This window comes from Trachypithecus francoisi, unplaced genomic scaffold (genome assembly GCF_009764315.1).
Source record: "Trachypithecus francoisi isolate TF-2019V2 unplaced genomic scaffold, Tfra_2.0 Lachesis_group19, whole genome shotgun sequence".
Taxonomy (NCBI): Eukaryota; Metazoa; Chordata; class Mammalia; order Primates; family Cercopithecidae; genus Trachypithecus; species Trachypithecus francoisi.
The window spans coordinates 46,592,839-46,615,376 of NW_022681464.1; the positions used below are offsets into that span (position 1 = coordinate 46,592,839).

Genomic DNA, 22,538 nt, shown 5'->3' on the forward strand with positions numbered 1-22,538 from the left:
AAAACAATAAAAAGGCAGTAGGAGCAAGTCATTCCAATTCATTCAAAAAACAGTTGTCTGGCTAGCACCGTGGCTGTCACCTGTAGTCCCAGCACTTTGGGAGGCCGAGGCAGGAGAATTGCTTGAGCCCAGGAGTTCAAGACCAGCCTGGGCAACATAGCAAGACCCTATCTCTACAATATATTTGGTTTTTATTAACTGGGCATAGTGCCCGTAGTCCCAGCTACTTGGGAGGCTGAGGAGGGAGGATCACTTGAGGCCTGGAGGTTGAGGCTGCAGTGAGCTATGATCACATGACTACACTCCAGCCTGGGTGACAGAGTGAGACCCTGTCTCTTCTTCTTCTTTTTTTTTTTTTTTTTGAGACAGAGTCTTGCTCCGTCACCCAGACTGGAGTGCAGTGGCATGATCTCGACTCACTGCAACCTCCGCCTTCTGGGTTCAAGCGATTCTCATGCCTCAGCCTCCCGAGTAGCCAGGATTATAGGCATGCACCACCACACCCGGCTAATTTTTGTATTTTTAGTAGGAGATGGGGTTTCCATGTTGGCCAGGCTGGTCTCGAACTCCTGACCTCAAGTGATCCTCCCTCCTCGGCCTCCCAAAGTGTTGAGATTATAGGCATGAGCCACCACATCCGGCTAACCCTGCCTCTTAAAAAGAGAAAAAAGGCCGGGCGCGGTGGCTCAAGCCTGTAATCCCAGCACTTTGGGAGGCCGAGGCGGGTGGATCACAAGGTCAGGAGATCGAGACCCTCCTGGCTAACATGGTGAAACCCCGTCTCTACTAAAAAGTACAAAAAACTAGCCGGGCGAGGGGGCGGGCGCTTGTAGTCCCAGCTACTCGGGAGGCTGAGGCAGGAGAATGGCGTCAACCCGGGAGGCGAGCTTGCAGTGAGCTGAGATCCGGCCACTGCACTCCAGCTTGGGCAACAGAGCGAGACTCCGTCTCAAAAAAAAAAAAAAAAAAAAGAGAAAAAGGCCAGGCATGGTGGCTCACGCCTGTAATGCCAGGCCGAGGAGGGTGGATCACGAGGTCAGGAGTGTGAGACCAGCCTGACCAACATGGTAAAACCCCATCTCTACCAAAAATACAAAAAGTAGCCTGGCGTGGTGGTGCTTGCCTGTAATCCCAGCTACTCGGGAGGCTGAGGCAAGAGAATCGCTTGCTCCCTGGAGGCGGAGGTTGCAGTGACCCGAGATCGCACCATTGCACTCCAGCCTGGGTGACAGAGTGAGACTCTGTCTCAAAAAAAAAAAAAAAAAGAAAAGAAAAAGAAAAAAGAAAAAAAAGTTTTCAAGTCCCTAATATTTTCCAGGCACTGGGAATACAAAGATGAAAAACACATGAGTGTCCCCCACAACAAAGTCGAACAAAGACACTTCCTCAGGGGACAGAAGTATACACAGCATTGTGATAGGTGCTGTGGCAGAGAACAGCTCCATGGCATCCAGTAGTCACCTGTAAACCCGAGGTGGGGAGGAGGCCAGAAGCCTTCCCAGAAAGTAGGCCCTTTCGAGCTTCGCCATCTTCATCTCCACCTGACTTTGGCCTCCCACAGACGGCCAAGGCTACTTCCTGGATCTAGCTTGAGTTAAACGGTTTTGGCTCACAAATCTCAAATTCGCAAATCTGTCTGAGCTCACCATGAATGATAAAGCCTTTTATAATTCACGTGACACCGGCCGGGCGCGGTGGCTCAAGCCTGTAATCCCAGCACTTTGGGAGGCCGAGACGGGTGGATCATGAGGTCAGGAGAGCGAGACCATCCTGGTCTACACGGTGAAACCCCGTCTCTACTAAAAAATACAAAAAAACTAGCCGGGCGAGGTGGCGGGCGCCTGTAGTCCCAGCTACTCGGGAGGCTGAGGCAGGAGAATGGCGTAAACCCAGGAGGCGGAGCTTGCAGTGAGCGGAGATCGCGCCACTGCACTCCAGCCTGGGCGACAGAGCGAGACTCCGTCTCAAAAAAAAAAAAATAATAATAATTCACGTGACAACTCGTGCCATGAGCTGTGGCTCCTGTCTCCCTTTCTGGCCTCAACTCTTGCCATTTGCCACGGGACCCTACGGTCCAGCCTCCGGCTTCTGGGCCTTGTGTATTCTGCTCTCCTCCCAGGAGGATGCCTCCAGGACCAGCCCGGAGCAGGGCTCTCTGGGTGAGGAAACTGAGCCAGTGCCTGGAATGAAGAAGGCGAGGGCGTGTGCAGGAATCACCATAGCTCAGGTAGCCTGAGGCCAGTGCACCTAGGACGGGGAGGGGTCTCCCTTAGCGTCAGCATCTCCGGAGAGCTGTCCCCACGGCCACAGACGTCCCCGGGGCGCCAGGCGCTGCTCTAAGCTGGGACACAGCAGACTCAGACAAGAGCCCTGTCCTCTCGCCCCATCTCATCCTGGAGAAGAGTACCCTCTTCTCAGAACAAGCATGTCACTTCCTTGCACTTGAACTTCGTTTGCGGCAGTGCAGGGTACTTTACAAAGCTATAAAGGAGTTTATCCTGGTGCAAAGGGAGACTCTTTTTCCTTAGAGGATTTGCTTTAGAAAACTTGTAATCACAAATTATTTTTGAGATATACATAATTTTTTTTTTTTTTTTTTTTTGAGGCGGTGTCTCGCTCTGTCGCCCGGACTGGAGTGCAGTGGCCGGATCTCAGCTCACTGCAAGCTCCGCCTTTCGGGTTCACGCCATTCTCCTGCCTCAGCCTCCCGAGCAGCTGGGACTACAGGCGCCCGCCACCTCGCCCAGCTAGTTTTTTGTATTTTTAGTAGAGACGGGGTTTCACCGTGTTAGCCAGGATGGTCTCGATCTCCTGACCTCGTGATCCGCCCGTCTCGGCCTCCCAAAGTGCTGGGATTACAGGCTTGAGCCACCGCGCCCGGCATACATTTTTTTAAAGCTAAATATTTCCCCCCGAATTTTACAACTCAAGAATGTATTTTCTCAAGGACTTGAGAGTCCTCTCTTTGAAATGTCGTCCCCGTCTCCCAGGTCCGTGGGAAGGTAGGAGCCCAGCTACCAGAGAGCACCTGGCTTCAAATTGTAAACCTACCTCCTGTCATAAAGATACGAAAAATTCATTTTTCCTTTGGATAAAGGCAATTAGCAAACGCAAACGGCCACTGCATTTACTAATGGCTACTCCACCATCAGGCGAATTTAAGATGAACTCTCTGACAAATGGTGCAGTGGAGTCCCCTCCCCCGGAGGGTTGTCTCGTTTACCTCGGGAGCATGTGTGGGGTAGGTGGCATCCTCCCGGCTGTTTGATACAGGCTGAGATTTCTGTCTTTGCAACCTATTTGCAGATTGCTTGTGATGCACATCACATGCTGGTTTAATGTTTGTTCAAGACCCAAACTGCAGTGGAGTTTTGAGGGTTGACAGGTTCGTTTTCCATCACACGTCCCCGACAGTAGAAACCGGCGTAGCTGGACAGGGCCTTGGGAGAATTTGGACAGTGGGAATAAGGACGAGCGTCGCCGCCTACGCCCGCCGCATCTGCAGCAAGCGCTCACCGCGAACCTCCAGGTAGCAGCGCAGGTCTGGGGCAGCGCCACAGCTGCGCCCGCAGAGCTATTTTTAGCCGCCGCAGCCGGCCCCGCCACCAGACGGGGTGGGCGGTACCCAAGAGCGCCCCGCCCATCGAGGCCCCGCCCACGCCGCGCCGGGAGCTGCGCGGGTCGGAGCACCCGGCTCGGATCCCAGATCCCGCGCCCTGCGCCGGCGGCAATGAAGATCTGGAGCTCGGAGCACGTGTTTGGGTGAGGCCGGGCTGAAGGCCGCGGTGGGGCCGCCCGGACGCCGGCTCCTGCTCCCGAGCCCGGCTGGAGCGGTCCGGGAAAGGCCGGACCTCACAGCGGGCCTCGCGGAGTCCCCCGCCCTGCGCCGGCGGTTCCCAGACCGCGACCTCGGCGTCCCGGAGAGGGGCACGCGCCCTTCCCCGGGACCGCGGTCTGGGCGAGGCGCTGCGCCCGGTCCGGCCTCTCCCCCGGCGTGCGCAGGAGCCTGGCTGCAGGCAGAGAGGCCCCGCTGGTGGTCCACGGCCAGGGCGGGGGCAGCCGGAGCGGGGCGGCCGGAGCGGGGACGGTGGGGGCTGGGGCGGCCGGAGCCGGGGGAGGGGGCGGGGGAGGCCTGGCGCTCGCTGCTCTCCTTTGGGTCGGGAGCCGGGCAGGGGAGAGGCCTGCAAGCTGGCGCGTTTGCTGAGATTGTCATAAATCTTCCGCGCGTTTCACTGAGGGCCCACGGCCGGCTGTGAGCTCTAGAGAAAGCTGAAGGGGAAGAAGGCATTTGGGGGACCCTGGCCCTGAACTCACTTGTAGGCACGGAAGGCCTCCAAACCAGCGTGGAAAACCCCGAACTGTTTAAAAGTGCCCCCGCCCCGGCACACGGATGGAAGTAGAGGTCATTATCTTAAGTGAAGCCAGGCCCAGAAAGACAAGTATCGCGTGTTCTCACTCCTAAGTGGGTGCGTAAGAATGTGTTCACATGGATGTAGAGAGTGAACATCAGACGATGGAGACTCTGAAGGGTGAGCGGGTGGGAACAGGGAGGATAATGAGAAATTGGTTAATGGGTGCAAGGCACCTTCCCGGGTAGTGCATACCCTAGGAGCTCTGACCTGATTACTACGAAATCTATGCATGTAACAAAATTGCACGTATACTCCATAAAATTGTGCAAATAAAAAGAAAAAAAAAGTGCCCTCCTAAGTGGTATCTTCTTAAGTCAGTGATCCATGACACACTGAAATTATTCTTTAATATTTATTTACAGCAATAAAGATGTTTAAATTATCTGACCTCACTTAAGCATTAAGCAGTTTTTTGGGGAAAAAAAGTACTGCGTGGAAGGAAATTGTCATCCTTTGACTATTTTTTTATTTTTTTGAGACCGTCTCGTTCTGTCACCCAGGCTGGAGGGTTTTTTTTTTTTTTAGAAACAAGAGTCTCACTCTGTAACCCAGGCTGGAGTGCAGTGGTGCGATCTTGGCTCACTGTAACCTCCCCATCTCGGGTTCAAGTGATTTTCCTTCCTCAGCTCCTGAGTAGCAGGGACTACAGGCATGGGCCATCAGGCCCGGCTAATTTTTGTATTTTTAGTAGAGATGGGGTTTTGCCATGTTGGCCAGGCTGGTCTCGAACTCTTGACCTCAGGTGATCCACCCGCCTCGGCCTCCCAAAGTGCTGGGATTATAGGTGTGAGTCACTGTGCCTGGCCTGACTTTAAACATGTAAAATTATAATAAAAATATATCGAGTGGTTTCAAAACCTCTGAAATTATTTTTCATGAAGTCTTTAGATTTGATGGGATCTAATTTTTTGTGTGGCCTGCAGTGTTTCTCAAGTAGGGTTCCTTCAGCAACAAGGATGGGGCATCACTGAGCCATCTGGATGCTGTGGACAGTTAGGTCATTGCATATCAGGGGTGCCCAGGCGGTTGGGGCTCAGTTTTCTCATGGAATGGCTGGAGTCTGCCCTAGAGCTTTGTTAACTGTCTGTGGACAAGCACAGATGAATAGCCAGCTGTGAAAAATCACAGTTGATGCTTTTGAAAATTGTTGCAGCTGCTAACTCCCATTTATTTTTTAAGGTTTACTGAAGTACACTTTACATACCATAAAATTATACACATTTTAAGTGTATAATTCATCAAGTTTGACTAAATGCAACCATCACACACACAGTCCTGTCTTAGAACACTTCCATCCTCCTACAGAGGTGCCCCGTGGGCATTAGCTTCCCATTTTACCCCATTTTCACCCCTGCCCCAGGCAACCAGGAATCTGTTTTCTGTTTCTATGAATTTGCCTTGTTGGGACGTTGCATGTAAATGTCATCCTGCAATGTGGGGTGTTTTGTGTCTGGCTGCTTTCGCCTCCCATGATCTTCTTGAGGCTCACCATGTGGTAGAGTATCAGTATTTCATTTCTCCCGGCATTCATTTTGTATTCCTGACACCCCCAGGGCCTGGCGCTTAGCAGGTACTCAGAAGGGGTGAGGAATCTCACATGGAGATCAGATGCCCTTCCAGGACGGGGGCAGCTATCCACCAAAGGAATCCTGGTCATCCCTGGAGCTGCTGTGGACTAGGTGCTAATTCTCCGCTATAGACTTTTGAACTTAAAAGCAAAGGGCTGTAATGAAGCCTGACAAATGTGGAATGTGGCTGGCTGAGAATGCTGTCATTGGCCTGTGGCTGGACGGGTTATGAATGATGTGATACTATGAGGTGGCACAGCATCCAGATGACAGTACAAATTAGAAGTCTGGCTTCCTGGCTGGACTTACTGTGTAGCTTTCCCCTTGTTTCGTCCATTGAAATCCCTGATTTCTTTTCCTTTGAGGATTACAGACCTTTCTTCTTCTTTCTATTTTTTTTTTGAGACGGAGTCTCGCTCTGTCGCCCAGGCTGGAGTGCAGTGGCGCAATCTCGGCTCACTGCAAGCTCCACCTCCGGGTTCACGCCATTCTCCTGCCTCAGCCTCCCGAGTAGCTGGGACTACAGGCGCCGCCACCGCGCCCAGCTGGTTTTTTGTATTTTTAGCAGAGACGGGGTTTCACCGTGTTAGCCAGGAGGGTCTCGATCTCCTGACCTCGTGATCCACCCGCCTCGGCCTCCCAAGTGCTGGGATTACAGGCTTGAGCCACCGCGCCCGGCCTTTTCTTTCTATATTTTAAAAAAATGTTTGTTTTACTGTTAGGTGAACATTTGATTGGAAATTAATTTACTTTTTTTTTTCAAGGCAGAATCTTGCCCTGTCGCCCAGACTGGAGTGCAGTGGTGCGATCTTGGCTCACCACAACCTCTGCCTCTCGGGTTCAAGCAATTCTTGTGCCTCAGCTTCCCAAGTAGCTGGGACCACAGGCCGGTGCCACCACGCCTGGTGAATTTTTTGTATTTTTAGTAGAGACGGGGTTTCACCATATTGGCCAGGCTAGTCTTGAACTCGTGACCTCAAGTGATCCACCCACCTTGGCCTCCTGAAGTGCTGAGATTATAGTACTTTTGAAATGAAGAAATAATTAGGCACACTTTTGATCTTACCAAGTTTTCTTCCTGTGTCCACATCGAGAAGAAACTCTGCAGGCCCTGAGATCACTCACAGCAGACAGCAGTGTAAACACTCGGACAAAAACAGCCCAGTGAAAGCCCATGGATTAACACGTGTGTTACCTAGACAGGGGAGAAAGTAGTTTAAATATAATTAAAAATATACGACCAAAGTATAGAAAGGGACATTTAAACATGAACAGAGTTTAAAATGTCTTCCCCCCTTGCCGGGCGCGGTGGCTCACACCTGTAATCCCAGCACTTTGTGAGGCCGAGGTGGGTAAATCACCTGAGGTCAAGAGTTCGAGACCAGCCTTAACATGGAGAAGCCCCGTCTCTACTAAAAATACAAAATTAGCCGGGTGTGGTGGTGCATGCCTGTAATCCCAGCTACTCGGGAGGCTGAGGCAGCAGAATTGCTTCAACCTGGGAGGCGGAGGTTGTAGTAAGCCAAGATCGCGCCATTGCACTCCAGCCTGGGCAACAGGAGCGAAAGTTCGTCTCAAAAAAAAAAAAAAAAGGGCCAGGCGCAGTGGCTCTCGCCTGTAATGCCAGCACTTTGGGAGGCCGAGGTGTGCGGATCACGAGGTCAGGAGTTCAAGACTAGCATGACCAACATGGTGAAACCTTGTCTCTACTAAAAATTCAAAAATTAGCCGGGCATAGTGGCACGCACCTGTAAACCCAGCTACTCAGGAGGCTGAGGCAGGAGAATTGCTTGAACCCGGGAGGTGGGGATTGCAGTGAGCCGAGATTGCACCATTGCACTCCAGTCTGGGTGACAGAGCAAGACTTTGTCTCAAAAAAAAAAAAGGTTTTCCTCCCAGAATTGAATGAGGTTTCAGGCACACCTGTAACAAAACAGTCAGTAACAAAGCCCATCACAGATAGATTTCCAGCAGAGTTCAAAGCTGCACACACCTTTGATTCTTACAGCTGCCAGGAATGTCTGGCCATGCCCGTCTCAGGGCAGGACGGGCTTTGGGGCACGGGGAGTCACTTTTAAGCAGGCTTGGCTTCCAGCCAGGAGCAAGGAAGAGAAATTGAACATTACAGGTGAATTGAAGCCTGCTCTTTCCCCTCCCCACTGCTGTTCTGCTGTGTTTCCCTCCTAGCAGGTAGCCATGAGGATTGAGTTTGGTGGGCATCCTTCTGAGGAGGTCTATGTTCCAGAGGTTCACTTTACTGCATCTGTGTATATGCATATGTCATTATCACATGTGTCATATTGTCTTCTTTTCTCTTTCTTTTGAAGTGGAGTCTCACACTGTCATCCAGGCTGGAGTGCAGTGGCAGGATCTCGATTCACTGCAGCCTCTGCCTCCCAGGTTCAAGCAGTTCTCCTGCCTCAGTCTCCTGAGTAGCTGGGATTACAAGCACCTGCAACCATGCCCAGCTAATTTTTATATTTTTAGTAGAGACAGGGTTTCACCATTTTGGCCAGGCTGGTCTCGAACTCCTGACCTCAAGTGATCCACCCACCTGGGCCTCCCAAAGTGCTAGGATTACAGGCGTGAGCCACCACGCCTAGCCCTATTGTTTTTCGAAAATCCATCCATATGAGATGTCTCTAGATGCCTATGTAAATATATGTAGATATATATTTTAATAGCTATATGAATGTGCCACCATTTATTCTTTTTCTTATTGAAGGGCATTAAATTTTCCCCTTATTACAGATCGAACTGCAGTGACCAGCCGTGTGTCTATTTCCCACTCAATCAAGGGCCCACTTAGACCCGTGGATTTCAAGCTCTTCAGCCTCAGGAACTGCTGACTTAGCAAAACCCTAAACAGTTTTGCTTCTATGGGTTATATCAGTTAGGATTTACCATATTAGAAATTAAAAATGAGAAATTGAAAGAGTTAATTCATTAAATTTAACAATAATAAACGTATTGTATTAACATAATGTTTCTGAATAAAAAACCGTATTTTCCAAAAATTAGTGAAAGGAGTGGTGCTGTTTCTTTTTTTTTTTTTTTTTTTTTTTGAGACAGAGTCTCACTCTGTCGCCCAGGCTGGAGTGCAGTGGCGCGATCTCAGCTCACTGCAAGCTTCGCCTCCTGGGTTCACGCCATTCTCCTGCCTCAGTCTCCTGAGTAGCTGGGACTACAAGCGCCTGCCATCACGCCTGGCTCATTTTTTGTTTGTTTGTTTGTTTGTTTGTTTGTTTTTGAGATGGAGTGTTGCTCTGTCGCCCAGGCTGGGGTGCAGTGGCCGGACCTCAGCTCACTGCAAACTCCGCCTCCCGGGTTCACGCCATTCTCCTGCCTCAGCCTCCCGAGGAGCTGGGACTACAGGCGCCCGCCCCCACGCCCGGCTAGTTTTTTGTATTTTTTTAGTAGAGACGGGGTTTCACTGTGTTAGCCAGGATGGTCTCGATCTCCTGACCTCGTGATCCTCCCGTCTCGGCCTCCCAAAGTGCTGGGAATACAGGCTTGAGCCACCGCGCCTGGCCCATTTTTTGCATTCTTTAGTAGAGACGGGGTTTCACCGTGTTAGCCAGGATGGTCTCTATCTCCTGACCTCGTAATCCACGCGCTTCGGCCTCCCAAAGTGCTGGAATTACAGGCATGAGCCACCGTGCCTGGCCGCTGTTTCTGTTTTTACTAATATCTACAGTATCTGGCTTAAGAGGAGATAACTTGATTCTCAAATCTGCTTCTGCAGTCTGTGTTTGGCAATATATAGTTTTGGTTGAAGTGTATGGATAAACCCAGCTTCACACAAATACGCAGCTGGAAAAGGTGGGAGTATCTTAGTAGTCTTTTTAAGTAATTATGACTATTCTTTCCTACTATGACAAAACAAACGGTAGCTTCTTAACACTAAGTTGGAATATAAAATCTGAAACTATAATGAATAGAGTATTGAGCTCTGAGGCCTAGGTGGGGGAATCGCTTGAGCTTAGGAGTTTGAGAACAGACTGGGCAACATAGTAGACCCTGCCTCTACAAAAAATACATACAAAAATCAGCCAGGTGTGGTGGCTTGTGCCTGTAGTCCCAGCTGTTCAGGAGGCTGAGGCCGGAGGACTGCTTGACCCCAGGAGTTTGAGGCTGCAGTGACAGACCATACCATCTCTTAAAACAACAACCACAACAACAAACCTATTGGCCTGTCCTGTATATAAATGAGTCTTTAACCCAAGTATGACTTGGAATCGTTTGGAATATAGGCCTCCACTGAGCGTGTAGCATGGGGTAGTCATCCAGCTCCTGGCAGCAGATATAAGTTTTCTGAAATTTCAATTATCACTTTATTTATTTTTTTCTAGACAGAGTCTCACTCTGTCACCCAGGCTGGAGTGCAGTGGCATGATCTCAGTTCACAGCAACTTCTGCCTCCCAGATTCAAGCAATTCACCTGCCTCAGCCTCCCAAATAGCTGGGATTACAGGCGCCTCCCACCACGGCCTACTAATTTTTGTATTTTTAGTAGAGAAGGGGTTTTGCCATGTTGGCCAGGCTGGTCTCGAACTCCTAACCTCAGGCGATCCACCTGCCTTGGCCTCCCAAAGTGCTGGGATTACAGGCGTGAGCCACCGTGCCTGGCCTTAAATCTTTTTAAGACAAATTTTTTTTTTTTTTTTTTTTTTTTTTTTTTTTTTGTTGAGACGGAGTTTCGCTCTGTCGCCCAGGCTGGAGTGCAGTGGCCGGATCTCAGCTCACTGCAAGCTCCGCCTCCCGGGTTCACGCCATTCTCCTGCCTCAGCCTCCGGAATAGCTGGGACTACAGGCGCCCGCCACCTCGCCCGGCTAGTTTTCTGTATTTTTTAGTGGAGACGGGGTTTCACTGTGTTAGCCAGGGTGGTCTCGATCTCCTGACCTCGTGATCCGCCCGTCTCGGCCTCCCAAAGTGCTGGGATTACAGGCTTGAGCCACCGCGCCCGGCCTTAAGACAAATTTTTTACTATGGAAATTTCAGAACTATGCAAACATGGAGGGACTAGAATACTGAGGGCCGGTGCCACCCCCAGGTTAACAGTTACCCTCAGGCAGCCAGTCCGGGGTCCTCTGTGTCCCCAGCCACTGGTCCTTCCCCTGGGTTATTTTAGGCAAATCCCAGACATCTTGTAATTTCCTCCTCCTCCATCTTCCGGACACTTGGTGCTTAAGAGAGTCCTTTGTTACTCCTTTCCAGTTCCCAGCACGGAGACCAGCATCCCTTAGCCGCAGGCAGACCCACCACATGCGTGGCGTCGGTGTCGGAGTGTCAGGACTCCTGTGTATGTGGGGCTGGGTGGCAGCAGAGGCCTCTTGGCCTTGGGGGACAGGATTCCCCAGAGGTCTCCATGACAGCAGCGGAAGAGGCTTCTGCCGCCTGGTTGGGGATCCCTGAGTGGGCAGTTCTCTGCTCCTCTTGAAAATAAACTTCAGCACATTCCTCTTCTGCCTAAACCAGGCAGCTGAGAACCCTGACTGATTTCAGCAGGGGCGGGGTGTCCATTTTCAGCTTCTCTGGGTAAACTGCTCCCGTTAGTGTCTGTGCCAGTTTGTGTCCACCAGCAGCACTTCCTGTTTTCCTATTTCCTATACGCTTTCCAGTACTCAGCATTGCCAGACTTGTCTATTTTTGCCCATTGAAAGCGTGTCGGCCGGGCGCGGTGGCTCAAGCCTGTAATCCCAGCACTTTGGGAGGCCGAGACGGGCGGATCACGAGGTCAGGAGATCGCGACCATCCTGGCTAACACGGTGAAACCCCGTCTCTACTAAAAAATACAAAAAACTAGCCAGGTGAGGTGGTGGGCGCCTGTAGTCCCAGCTACTCGGGAGGCTGAGGCAGGAGAATGGTGTAAACCCGGGAGGCGGAGCTTGCAGTGAGCTGAGATCCGGCCACTGTACTCCAGCCTGGGCGACAGAGCAAGACTCCATCTCAAAAACAAAAAACAAAAAACAAAAAACACACAAAAAAAAGAAAGCGTGTCAGCCTATTTTTGTTCTGTTTTGTTGTTCTTGTTGTTGTTTGTTTTTTTTTTTAGACAGGGATTTGCTCTGTCACCCAGGCTAGAGTGCAGTGGTGCAATCATGGCTTATTGCAGCCTTGACCTCCGGTCTCAGGTGATCCTCCTGCCTCAGCCTCCCAAATAACTAGTACCACAGGGGCGTGCCACCATGCTTGGTTAATGTTTTATTTTTTGTGGCGATGAGGGGGTCTTAGTATATTGCCCAGGCTGGGCTTGAACTCCTGGCATCAAGCAATCTTCCTGCCTCAGCCTCCCCAAGTACTGGGATTTACAGGCATGAGCCACCATGCCCAGACAAGGCTATTTTCTTTTTTTTTTGACACGGAGTCTCACTCAGTCGCCCAGGCTGGAGTGCAGTGGTGCGATCTCGGCTCACTGCAAGCTCCGCCTCCTGGGTTCACGCCATTCTCCTGCCTCAGCCTCCTGAGTAGCTGGGACTACAGGCGCCCACCACCATGCCCGGCTAATTTTTTGTATTTTTTTAGTAGAGATGGGGTTTCACTGAGTTAGCCAGGATGGTCTCAATCTCCCGACCTCGTGATCCGCCCGCCTTGGCCTCCCAAAGTGCTGGGATTACAGGCATGAGCCACTGCGCCCGGCCAAGGCTATTTTCTTTAGCCAAGGTGTGCGCTATTGACTGGCCGTGCTTCGACTTTATCATTTTAGAGATGTTGAGATACTATGTTTATCATTTTCCTCCATTGTTCTGTTGATATATGTATTAACTTGTGTGGGCATCCTGCTGTAATTAGTAAAATTATTTATTATGTGCATATTTTAAGCAGATTGTATTTAGTTTAAATCATCAGCCAGAAAGATGCAAGTTTTTTTTTTTTTTTTTTTTTTTTGAGTTGGAGCCTTGCTTTGTTGCTCAGACTGGGGTACAGTGGGGCGGTCTTGGCTCACTGCAACCTCCACCTCCCGGGTTCAAGCAATTCTCCTGCTTCAGCCTCCCAAGTAGCTGGGATTACAGGCGCCCGCCACCATGCCTGGCTAATTTTTGTATTTTTCTTAGAAATGGGGTTTCCCCATGTTGGCCAGGCTGGTCTTGAACTGCTAAACTCAAGTGATCTGCATGCCTCGGCCTCCCACAGTGCTGGGATTACAGGCATGAGCCACTGCACCCAGCCCTATGATGCAAGAATTTTATATGAAAGAAGCATTATTTGAGATAAGCTTAATGCAAAAATCTCTCAATGTTTAGATTATTTTAAGCTTAGTGTTAGAAGGCATAGCCTATTCTGCTTAAAGTAATGATTTCTATGGGAACAGGTCTAAGGAACTTAACTGAGAAGCCTTCAGATTATTCATTGAGGAGGCTCTCCTGGGCGACTGGGGCCCTTTCTGCTTCTCATGTATCTCTCGATTCTCTTTCCTCACGTAGATCTGGGGTCTACCATGTCCCTGACAGTTCTTGCCTAAACCTCAGAGAGACGAAAGGGCTCCGCTCCGACTGAATTCCTAGAGTGACCAGGACCATCCAGTCTCGGCTTCTTCACCCCTTTCTTCTCTTTATGTTGCCAGTGGAATGTGTCAACTGAGTGACACAATTGCATGGTTTGAAAAGCTGAACATAAGTGTTCTGTTGTTGAGAGAGGATTCCAGGCCAGGCCCTGACAATTTAGAGGCCACTGAATGTAACAGAAAGAACAGGTTAGGGAGCTGCGAGACCTGGTTCTCATCTGGGCCCTGCTGCTGACTTTCGTCTAGGACAAGAGTTTGATGAGGGATGGTAAAGTAAATTAATGATCACTCAGTTATATTAAAAAATGACCTCAAATATGGAACAAAAAACTTCAGTATCCTCATAATCTTTCATATTTTATTTGGAGATTTCATTTCTAGAACTTTCTCCTAAGGAAGAATTAGATATGTTGAAAGACTAATGTACATACATGTTCTCTACTGTTATAATTTATCGTGTAAAAGTGGAAGCAATCTACATGACATAACCCACCATAGAGGACTGGTGATATACACATAGCCACAAGATGACCTAGTGTGCAGCCATTTATAATCCTATTTCTGAAAATGGCTTCATGATATAGGAAGATGTTTATCAGCAGTTATAAAAAGTGGATGGTAGGGTGGGCGCGGTGACTCACGCCTGTAATCCCAGCACTTTGGGAGGCCAAGGCAGGCGGATCACGAGGTCAGAAGATTGAGACCATCCTGGCTAACATGGTGAAACCCTGTCTCTACTAAAAGTACAAAAAATTAGCCAGGTTTGGTGACAGGCCCCTGTAGTCCCAGCTACTTGGGAGGCTGAGGCAGGAGAATGGCGTGAACCCGGAGGCAGAGCTTGCAGTGAGCCGAGATTGCACCACTGCACTCCAGCCTGGGCGACAGGGTGAAGATATGTGTGCATGTGCATGTATGTGTGTCTGCATGCCTATGTGCACACGTGTGAATGTGATGGTGCATATGTGTGTGCATACATCCGGGCTTGCCTCTGAGCTGTGTCTACACATACGCTGGACGAACCTCTCTGGGCACCTCTGAAGAAATAATGATCTTGTCAGAGAATGTCCTTGCAGGAGGCTCAGAGGCTTCCTGGGAGAGAGCACACCCTGAAGAAAGGGCGGATTAGGACAATTAGGGTGATGAAGTGACTTGCTAGCAACCCCTCAGCAGTCCGGGGGAAGGTCCATGCTGAACAGGTGTGGTGGCTCCTCACTTGGCTCCCATCAGACGTGTATCTGACCCCTGCCGGGGGGGTCATCACAAGTGCAGAGCTCTGGAAAGCAATGGGTAATTTGCAACCATTCTGATGGCAGGAAATACAAGGGAGGCTGAGTGTGATGGCTCATGCCTGTAATTCCAGCACTTTGGGAGGCCAAGGCAGGAGGACTGCTTGAGGCCTTGAGTTCAACACCAACCTGGCAACATAATGAGACCTAAAAAATTTCTTTAAATAAAAAGTTGGGCCGGGCACAGTGGCTCACGCCTGTAATCCTAGCACTTTGGGAGGCTGAGGCGGGCGGATCACCAGGTCAGCAGTTTGAGACAAGCCTGGCCAACATAGTGAAATCCTGTCTCTACCAAAAATACAAAAAAATTAGCTGGGTGTGGTGACAGGCACCTGTAGTCCCAGCTACTAGGGAGGCTGAGGCAGGAGAATCGCTTGTACCCGGGAGGCGGAGGTTGCAGTGAGCCGAGAGAGTGCCATTGCACTCCACAGCCTGGGTGACAGAGCAAGACCCCGTCTCAAAAAAAAAAAAAAAGTTGGCCAGGCGTGGTGGCTTATGCCTGTAATCACAGCACTTTGGGAGTCAGAGGCAGGTGGATCACGTGAGGTCAGGAGTTCCAGACCAGCCTGGCCAACATGGGGAAATCCGCCTCTACTAAAAATACAAATATTAGTCAGGTGTGGTGGTGGGCGCCTGTGATCTCAGCTACTAGGGAGGCTGAGGCAGAAGAATCACTTGAACCCGGGAGGCGGAGGTTGCAGCGAGTCCATTTCACGCCACTGCACTCCAGCCTGGGCGGTAGAGCAAGACTACGTCTCAAAAAAAAAAAAAAAAAAAAATTAAAAAAGTTACTCGGGTGTGGTGGCACCCGCCTGTAGTCCTAGTCCCAGCTACCGGAGGTGGGCAAGGGGAGGCTGAGGCAGGAGGTTCACTTGGGCCTGGGAGGTTGAGTCTGCAGCGACCCTGATGGCACCACCTCTCTCCTGCCTGCTGGGCGACCGGGTGAGACCCTGCCTCAGACAAACAAAAGCCAAGGGGCTGCTCGGTGCTGAGGCGTGCAGGTGCCGAGCCAGCGGTCGGGGAAGGCTCCCGCGACTCCTCAGGTGTGTCGGATGAGCCTTTCATTAAAGTGAGGAGACTAGACGCAGGCCTGGCGGCGGCTCTGGCCTCCCTCCCCTCTACCCTGCGGCCCCGGCCCGGCCCCGGCGCTTGCTCACCGCCGCCTGTGCTCTCCCCGCAGCCACCCGTGGGACACGGTCATCCAGGCGGCCATGCGCAAGTACCCGAACCCGATGAACCCGAGCGTGCTGGGCGTGGACGTGCTGCAGCGCCGCGTGGACGGCCGCGGCCGCCTGCACAGCCTGCGCCTGCTCAGCACCGAGTGGGGGCTGCCCGGCCTCGTGAGAGCGGTGAGCGGGGGCGGGGGCGGCGGCTCCGAACGCGCCCGACCCCCCCCCACTCTCGCCCCCGCCCCCGCCTTCCCCCAAGTCCCTCCTCCCCTCGACGGTCCGTCTGCTGCTCTGGCTGACATCGCGGTGGGAGGGTGGCGGGGGGCGTTTCCCGAGATCAGGGGGCTGGGAGTAGGGGGACAGTGGGAGGGTTTTCCTCGAGATCAGGGGGCCTGGGGTACGGGGTCGGTGAGGGTGTCTTCTTTGAGATCGGGGGGCGTGGGGTGGGGGATCGGTAGGGGGGTCTTCCTTGAGATGGGGGGGCGCGGGAGGCTTTGCCAGGCGCCTGGCATCTGGCATCCCCATCTGCTCTCCCAAAGGGCCCGAGCGTGCTGGCTTAGCACCACCACACGCCCCTCCTCTGGCTTCATCGCCTCTAAAGCCCAGCGTCCGCACCCAGCCGCATCCTCAGGCAGCGGGGTTAGGCCTCACCATGGTTCAGCCCCCGCGGCCTCTTCCTCAGAGCCAGGGAGGTCACTGGAAATGCGAATCTGAGCACGGCTCACCCCAACCCAGCGCCCGGATCTCGCCTCCACCTGCGGTCCACACCCTGGCCTGGCGCAGGCCCCTCAGTCAGCCCAGCTCCTGCTGCAGGGTCTGCACCTGCCGCCCCCAGCCCAACACCTCCACCCCAGCCCTATGGTGGCACCTTCCTCTTTGGGGCTGTACCCAGACCCCACCCGGCAGAGGGGCCTCCCGGCTCCACGGCCCGCAGCCTGTTGTATTTTGCTGGGAGCATAGTGCTGCCGGACGCTCCACTCTGTTGGAATTCATTTCTTTGCTCAGTGGCTCACCTGCTGGAGCAGAAGCTCCCTGGACACAGGGGTTTTGTCTCTGTCCCTTGCTGCATCCCATGATACCATTTCTTGAATAGTGAACTAATTAGTAAATGCAGTGGTATTCGGTGGTGATATGAAGTAGTATTTTTAACGTTCCACTATGCTAGTTTTGCTTTGTTTTTTAGATTTTGGGAACCAGTAGGACTTTGACATACATCCAAGAACATTCTGTGGTGGATCCAGTGGAAAAGAAAATGGAACTTTGTTCCACCAATGTAAGCAATGGCCTCAGATGAGAAAGGGGCTCAGTGTGTCTGGGTGGTGGCGCGTAAGGCTTTCGTTTAATTCTATTTCCAGCCCACCTTTGGTCTAGGTGTTGATATTTTTAATAGAAAGGCTGAATTTATTTAGCAGTTTATCTTTTTATTCAAGTATAATAAGTATATAGGGCCGGGCACGGTGGCTCACGCCTGTAATCCCAGCACTTTGGGAGGCTGAGGCGGGCGGATCACAAGGTCAAGAGATCGAGACCACGGTGAAACCCCGTCGCTACTAAAAATACAAAAAATTAGCCGGGCGCGGTGGCGGGTGCCTGTAGTCCCAGCTACTCAGGAGGCTGAGACAGGAGAATGGCGTGAACCCGGGAGGCGGAGCTTGCAGTGAGCCGAGATCGTGCCACTGCACTCCAGCCTGGGTGACAGAGCCAGACTCCGTCTCAAAAAAAAAAAAAAGGTATATAGAAAAATGCACATAATGATAAATTGTCACAAAGAACACACCTTAACTAGCAGGCAGGTCAAGCAACAGAATTTGACCAGCCCCTGAGACCCCTTGGGCACCCCTCACAGGATAACCACTGTCTTGACAACCAGCAGACGTTTTTGTTTTTTTAAAGATTGGGTCTTGCCCTGTCACCCAGGCTGGAGTGCAGTGGTGTGGTCAATAGCTCAATGCAGCTTCACACTCCTGGGCTCAAGTGATCTTCCTGTCTCAGCCTCCCAGATAGCTGGGACCACAGGCATGTGCCACCATCCCTGGCTACTGTTTTTTAAAATTTTTTGTAGAGATGGGATCTTGCTGTTGCCCAGGCTGGTCTCGAACTCCTGGTCTCAAGTGATGCCTCCCAACCTGCTTTTTTCTTTTCTTTTCTTTCTTTTTTTTTTTTTTTTTTGAGACAGAGTCTCTCTCACTTAGGCTGGAGTGCAGTGGATCTCAGCTCCCTACGACCTCCACCTCATGGGTTCAAGCGATTCTCCTGTCTCACCCTCCCAAGTAGCTGGGACTACACGTGTGCACCACCAACAGGCATTTTTTTTTTTTTTTTCCGAAACGGACTCTCGCCCTGTCACCCAGGCTGGAGTGCAGTAAAGCGATCTCGGCTCACTGCAACCTCTGCCCCTGGTTTCAAACGATTGTCCTGCCTCAGCCTCCTGAGTAGCTGAGATTACAGCCGCGTGCCACCACACCTGGCTAATTTTTGTATTTTTAATAGAGATGGGGTTTCACCATGTTGGTGAGGCTGGTCTCGAACTCCTGACCTCGTGATCTGCCTCCCTTGGCCTCCCAGAGTGCTGGGAGCCACTGCTCCCTGCCCCAACAGGCATTTTTAAAGCTACTTCCCCCTTTCATTCCTCTCTCACTACTCTTAATTAAAAAAATGTATATTGGTCTAATGCTAATGCAAAGAACATGTTGGGAAACATGCATGGGCTAGGAAAATTATTTATTTCATAAAATAATCCTTATTTTCAGCAAATATAGAAATGGGCTATGGTGGGTGAAGTCAGCCGTGCCCTCATCTGGCCTCCCTTGTCTGTCCCCAGTGCCACGGTTGGCTCCAGCCACCACTCATTTACTGGTTCTGCCAACAGTATCAAGTGCCTGCCTGGTACCCAGCACAGTGCTAGGGATGGGGGATGCAAGGATTAAAAGATATTCCCTCCTGACTGGCTCTGTCATCCCACGGTTGGCATCTAACTACCTGTGTAGGTGGCAGCGAGCAGGAGCCCCCCTAAGTGGCTATGTGAAGGTAGGTGACAGGGAGCCTGGCAGGACTTCTCCAGACACACTGGCAGTGGGTGCCCTTGAGCCTTAGAGAGCCACAAACAGATGGCATTGGAGACTAAGAGGGGAAGGTGGTATGGGAGGGAGGAGGCTGGAGAGGAGCAGGGACGAGACCACAGAAGAGGCAGAGGAGCTGGAGGTCGTTTTTGTGGTAAGAAGGAGGTGCTGAGAGTTTGTTGCAGGAAGGTGAGGTAGCCGGGCTGTGTGTTGGGAAGAATACCTTGGCAGGCTTGTGGAGAGAGGGCGGGGGGGCATATTGGGACCTGAGCCAGGGAGACCAGTAGTCCGGGCAGGTAATTGTCCAGGTGAGAGGTAGCAGAGGCTGCCTGGGGCGAGACATGGGGAGTGAGGAACGGGAGGCTCATGGTGCAGCTCCACTGTCTGGTTAGGGTGCCAGGCTGAATGGTGGCCCATCAGGGGCAGGTGTGAGAAGAGAGAGGTGAGCTTGCTTTGCACATCCCGAGTATGCATCCCCCGCACAGAGTGTCCGGCCTAAAGCTGAAGGTGCGGCCAGCAGTGCTGCAGTGAGGGAGGAGTGACCTGGGCCCAGGGGCAGGCAGGGCTGGTGGGCACAGTGGGTAGGGACAGGGCTGAGGAGCAGGTCATCCAGGCGGCCATATGCAAGTACCCGAACTGGTGCCTGGGCAGCTCCCCATCTTCTCAGCATCTTGTGGGAGGCCCAGTGTTTGAAACAAAGTGGAGCTGCTCCGGTTCCCGCAGCTCCCCTGCCCAACCCGATGGCCTCGGGAGCTCCTATGAGCTTCTCAGGCAGCCACAGGAGTAGCCAGGATGCTTGGTGCTGTCGGCCAGCCACACTCTGCCCAGCTGGGAGCACCTTCTGTAGAAGGCAGTGGGTGCGTCCCTGTGTGCTGAGATGAGGCTCTGAGCCACCTGCAGGATAGAGCCGAGCTCCTTAGTGTACTACCCGGACCTCTGCCAGTGTCCCTGGTCCTACTGGCTCCTTGTCCCAGGCTGCACGAAGTCACAGGAGCCTGTTGGGGCCCCCTGGCTATTCCTCACAGCTTATGTATTCTGTTCTCTCTGCTCCCAAAATCAGTATTTACTTATGAAATTCCACCTTATACTTCCAGAAAACTCAGTTGTATGTAAAAAGGAAGAGTTTATGCTCCAGTGAAGTCTGATGGAAAGGAAATGGGGTTTGGAGCAAGCCACGTGCTTGCATCCTGAAGCCGTCGCTGGATGGCCCGATGGCTCGGGGATGCTATTTGCATTTTCTGAGTCTCACATTTCTCGTATAAACAAGAAAAGAACAAACCTCAGAGAAGTAAGGTTTATGCAACACAATGACTTGCATAAAATATTGCACATAAAATGACCACAGCTGATCAGAGTTTAATTTGTAATTGATATTGTTAGATATTTCTGTAGAATGAAATGCCCATACACATGAGACTCTTGATAACCTGGTACTCAGTAGGAGAGAGATTTCCTACTAACCATTCGCACTGGGACAGTGAGGCTGGGGGAGGGATTCAGTGAGAGATGACTGAAAAAAATGAGTATCACTACAGAAAGGTTAATTTGCTTTTCACTGCTTAAACTTTTTAAAACATGGTCTTTTATCAGAAGTGATGTTTCAAGAAGAGGGTGAATTGGGTTAAACAATGAAGCAATTCTAGAGCTCTGTTGTCCAGTGTGGCACCACCAGAAACGTGGCTATTTAATTTTAAGCTATTTATGGCCGGCCCAGTGGCTCATGCCTGTAATCCCAGCACTTTGGGAGGCCGAGGCGGGTAGCTCACCTGACTTCTCTGAGGTCAGGAGTTCGAGACCAGCCTGGCCAACATGGCGAAACCCCATCTCTACTATAAATAGATCGCACTATTGCACTCCATCCTGTGCAACAAGAGTGAAACTCCATCTGAAAAAAAAAAGAATTAAGCTAATTAGGATAAAATTAAATTAAAAATTCCATTCCTTAGTCACGTGAGCCATATTTCAAGGGTGCATTAGCTGCATGTGTTTGTGGCTACATCAGACAGCATGCATAGGATATTACTGTTACCACAGAAAATTCTGTTAGCGTGGCTCTACAGCTCCAGTGTTTACACTGCTTTTGATAGAAAATGTAGACTGGGCGCGGTGGCTCACGCCTATAATCCCAGCACTTTGGGAGGCCAAGGCGGGCGGATCACGAGGTCAGGAGATCAAGACCATCCTGGCTAACACAGTGAAACCCCGTCTCTACTAAAAATATGAAAAAAAATTAGCCGGGCGTGGTGGCGGGTGCCTGTAGTCCCAGCTACTCGGGAGGCTGAGGCAGGAGAGTGGCATGAACTGGGGAGGCAGAGTTTGCAATGAGCTGAGATTGCACCACTGCACTCCAGCCTGGGTGACAGAGCAAGACTCCATCTCAAAAAATAAAAAAAGAGGCCAGGTGTGAGGGCTCACACCTGTAATCCCAACACTTTGGGAGGGTGAGGCAGGTGGATGATGAGGTCAGGAGATTGAGACCATCCTGACCAACATGATGAAACCCTGTCTCTACTAAAATACAAAAAAAAACTTACTTGGGCGTGGTAGCACACGCCTGTAATCCCAGCTACTCGGGAGGCTGAGGCAGGGGAATCACTTCAACCTGGGAGGTGGAGGTTGCAGTGAGCCCAGATCATGCCACTGCCCTCCAGCCTGGTGACAGAGCGAGTCTCCATCTCAAAAAAATAAGAGAAAAAAAGAAAAAATAAAGGCCGGACTCAGTGACTCACGCCTATAATCCCAGCACTTTGGGAGGCTGAGGTGGGCGGATCGAGAGGTCAGGAGATCAAGACTATCTTGGCTAACATGGTGAAACCCCGTCTCTACTAAAAATACAAAAAATTAGCCAGGCATGGTGGTGGGTGCCTGTAGTCCCAGCTACTCAGGAGGCTGAGGCAGGAGAATGGTGTGAACCCGGGAGGCAGAGCTTGCAGTGAGCCCAGATTGTGCCACTGCACTCCAGCCTGGGCGACAGAGTGACACTCCATCTCAAAAAAAAAAAAAAAAAAAAAAAGAAAGTATAAATATTCATAAGGAGTTAGTCTGTTTATAGGAAGTGGTACTGGAGGAGAAAAGAACCCTGCAGTCTCCCTGTAGATTCAGAGTCTGTCTCATCCAGTCCTGGGAGACAGTGCTCCGTGGGCTGCCGTGGGTGCGTGAAAAGCTTTCTCTCACTTACATGAACACACAGGACTTTTTGTCCTTTTCCATAATACAACTTCTGATAGTTTTGGCAGCTTGACTGTACCTTGAAGGCCAGAGCCCTGCTCACGTGTGGAGTGGGACGTGGGAAGAAGACAGATGACAGTTGCCAGAAGGAACAGCAAAGCCATGGTTTACTAGGACTTAAAAAGTTTCTTCTGTTCTGACCCCACCAAGTGCTGATTTTGGGATAGAAGAGTATGGGCAGGTGGTTTTGGAAGAAATGCAAGAGAAATACAATCTAAACCTTTTTTTCTTTTTAAGATCACACTCACAAATTTGGTGTCAGTTAATGAGAGGTTGGTGTACACACCTCATCCAGAGAACCCAGAAATGTG

At 51.2% G+C, this 22,538-nt stretch overlaps 1 protein-coding gene and 1 long non-coding RNA gene across 8 annotated transcripts in view; one reads left to right on the top strand and one right to left on the bottom strand.

The window, feature by feature from the left end:
- Positions 1–22,538, top strand: part of PRELID3A (PRELI domain containing 3A) — a 58,906-nt gene that overhangs the window by 12,885 nt on the left and 23,483 nt on the right. For 2 of the 7 annotated variants that reach the window (XR_004429302.1, XR_004429303.1), the window contains exons 1-5: positions 3,419–3,762; positions 5,966–6,091; positions 15,952–16,120; positions 17,124–17,213; positions 22,465–22,535. Coding sequence is in view for 5 of the 7 variants with exons in the window: in XM_033178395.1 (XP_033034286.1) it covers positions 6,021–6,091; positions 15,952–16,120; positions 17,124–17,213; positions 22,465–22,535 (401 nt within the window). In the remaining 2 variants the exon portion in view is untranslated. Of the gene's footprint in view, positions 1–3,418; positions 3,763–5,965; positions 6,092–15,951; positions 16,121–17,123; positions 17,214–22,464; positions 22,536–22,538 lie in introns of those variants that run through there. The other 5 variants (XM_033178399.1, XM_033178398.1, XM_033178395.1 and 2 more) reach the window with 4 other exon arrangements.
- On the bottom strand, positions 18,648–20,808 carry LOC117064182. Its single transcript, XR_004429310.1, has 2 exons — positions 20,766–20,808; positions 18,648–19,324 (listed from the first exon to the last, which is right to left on the bottom strand). It is a non-coding gene; the product is annotated as an uncharacterized LOC117064182 (long non-coding RNA).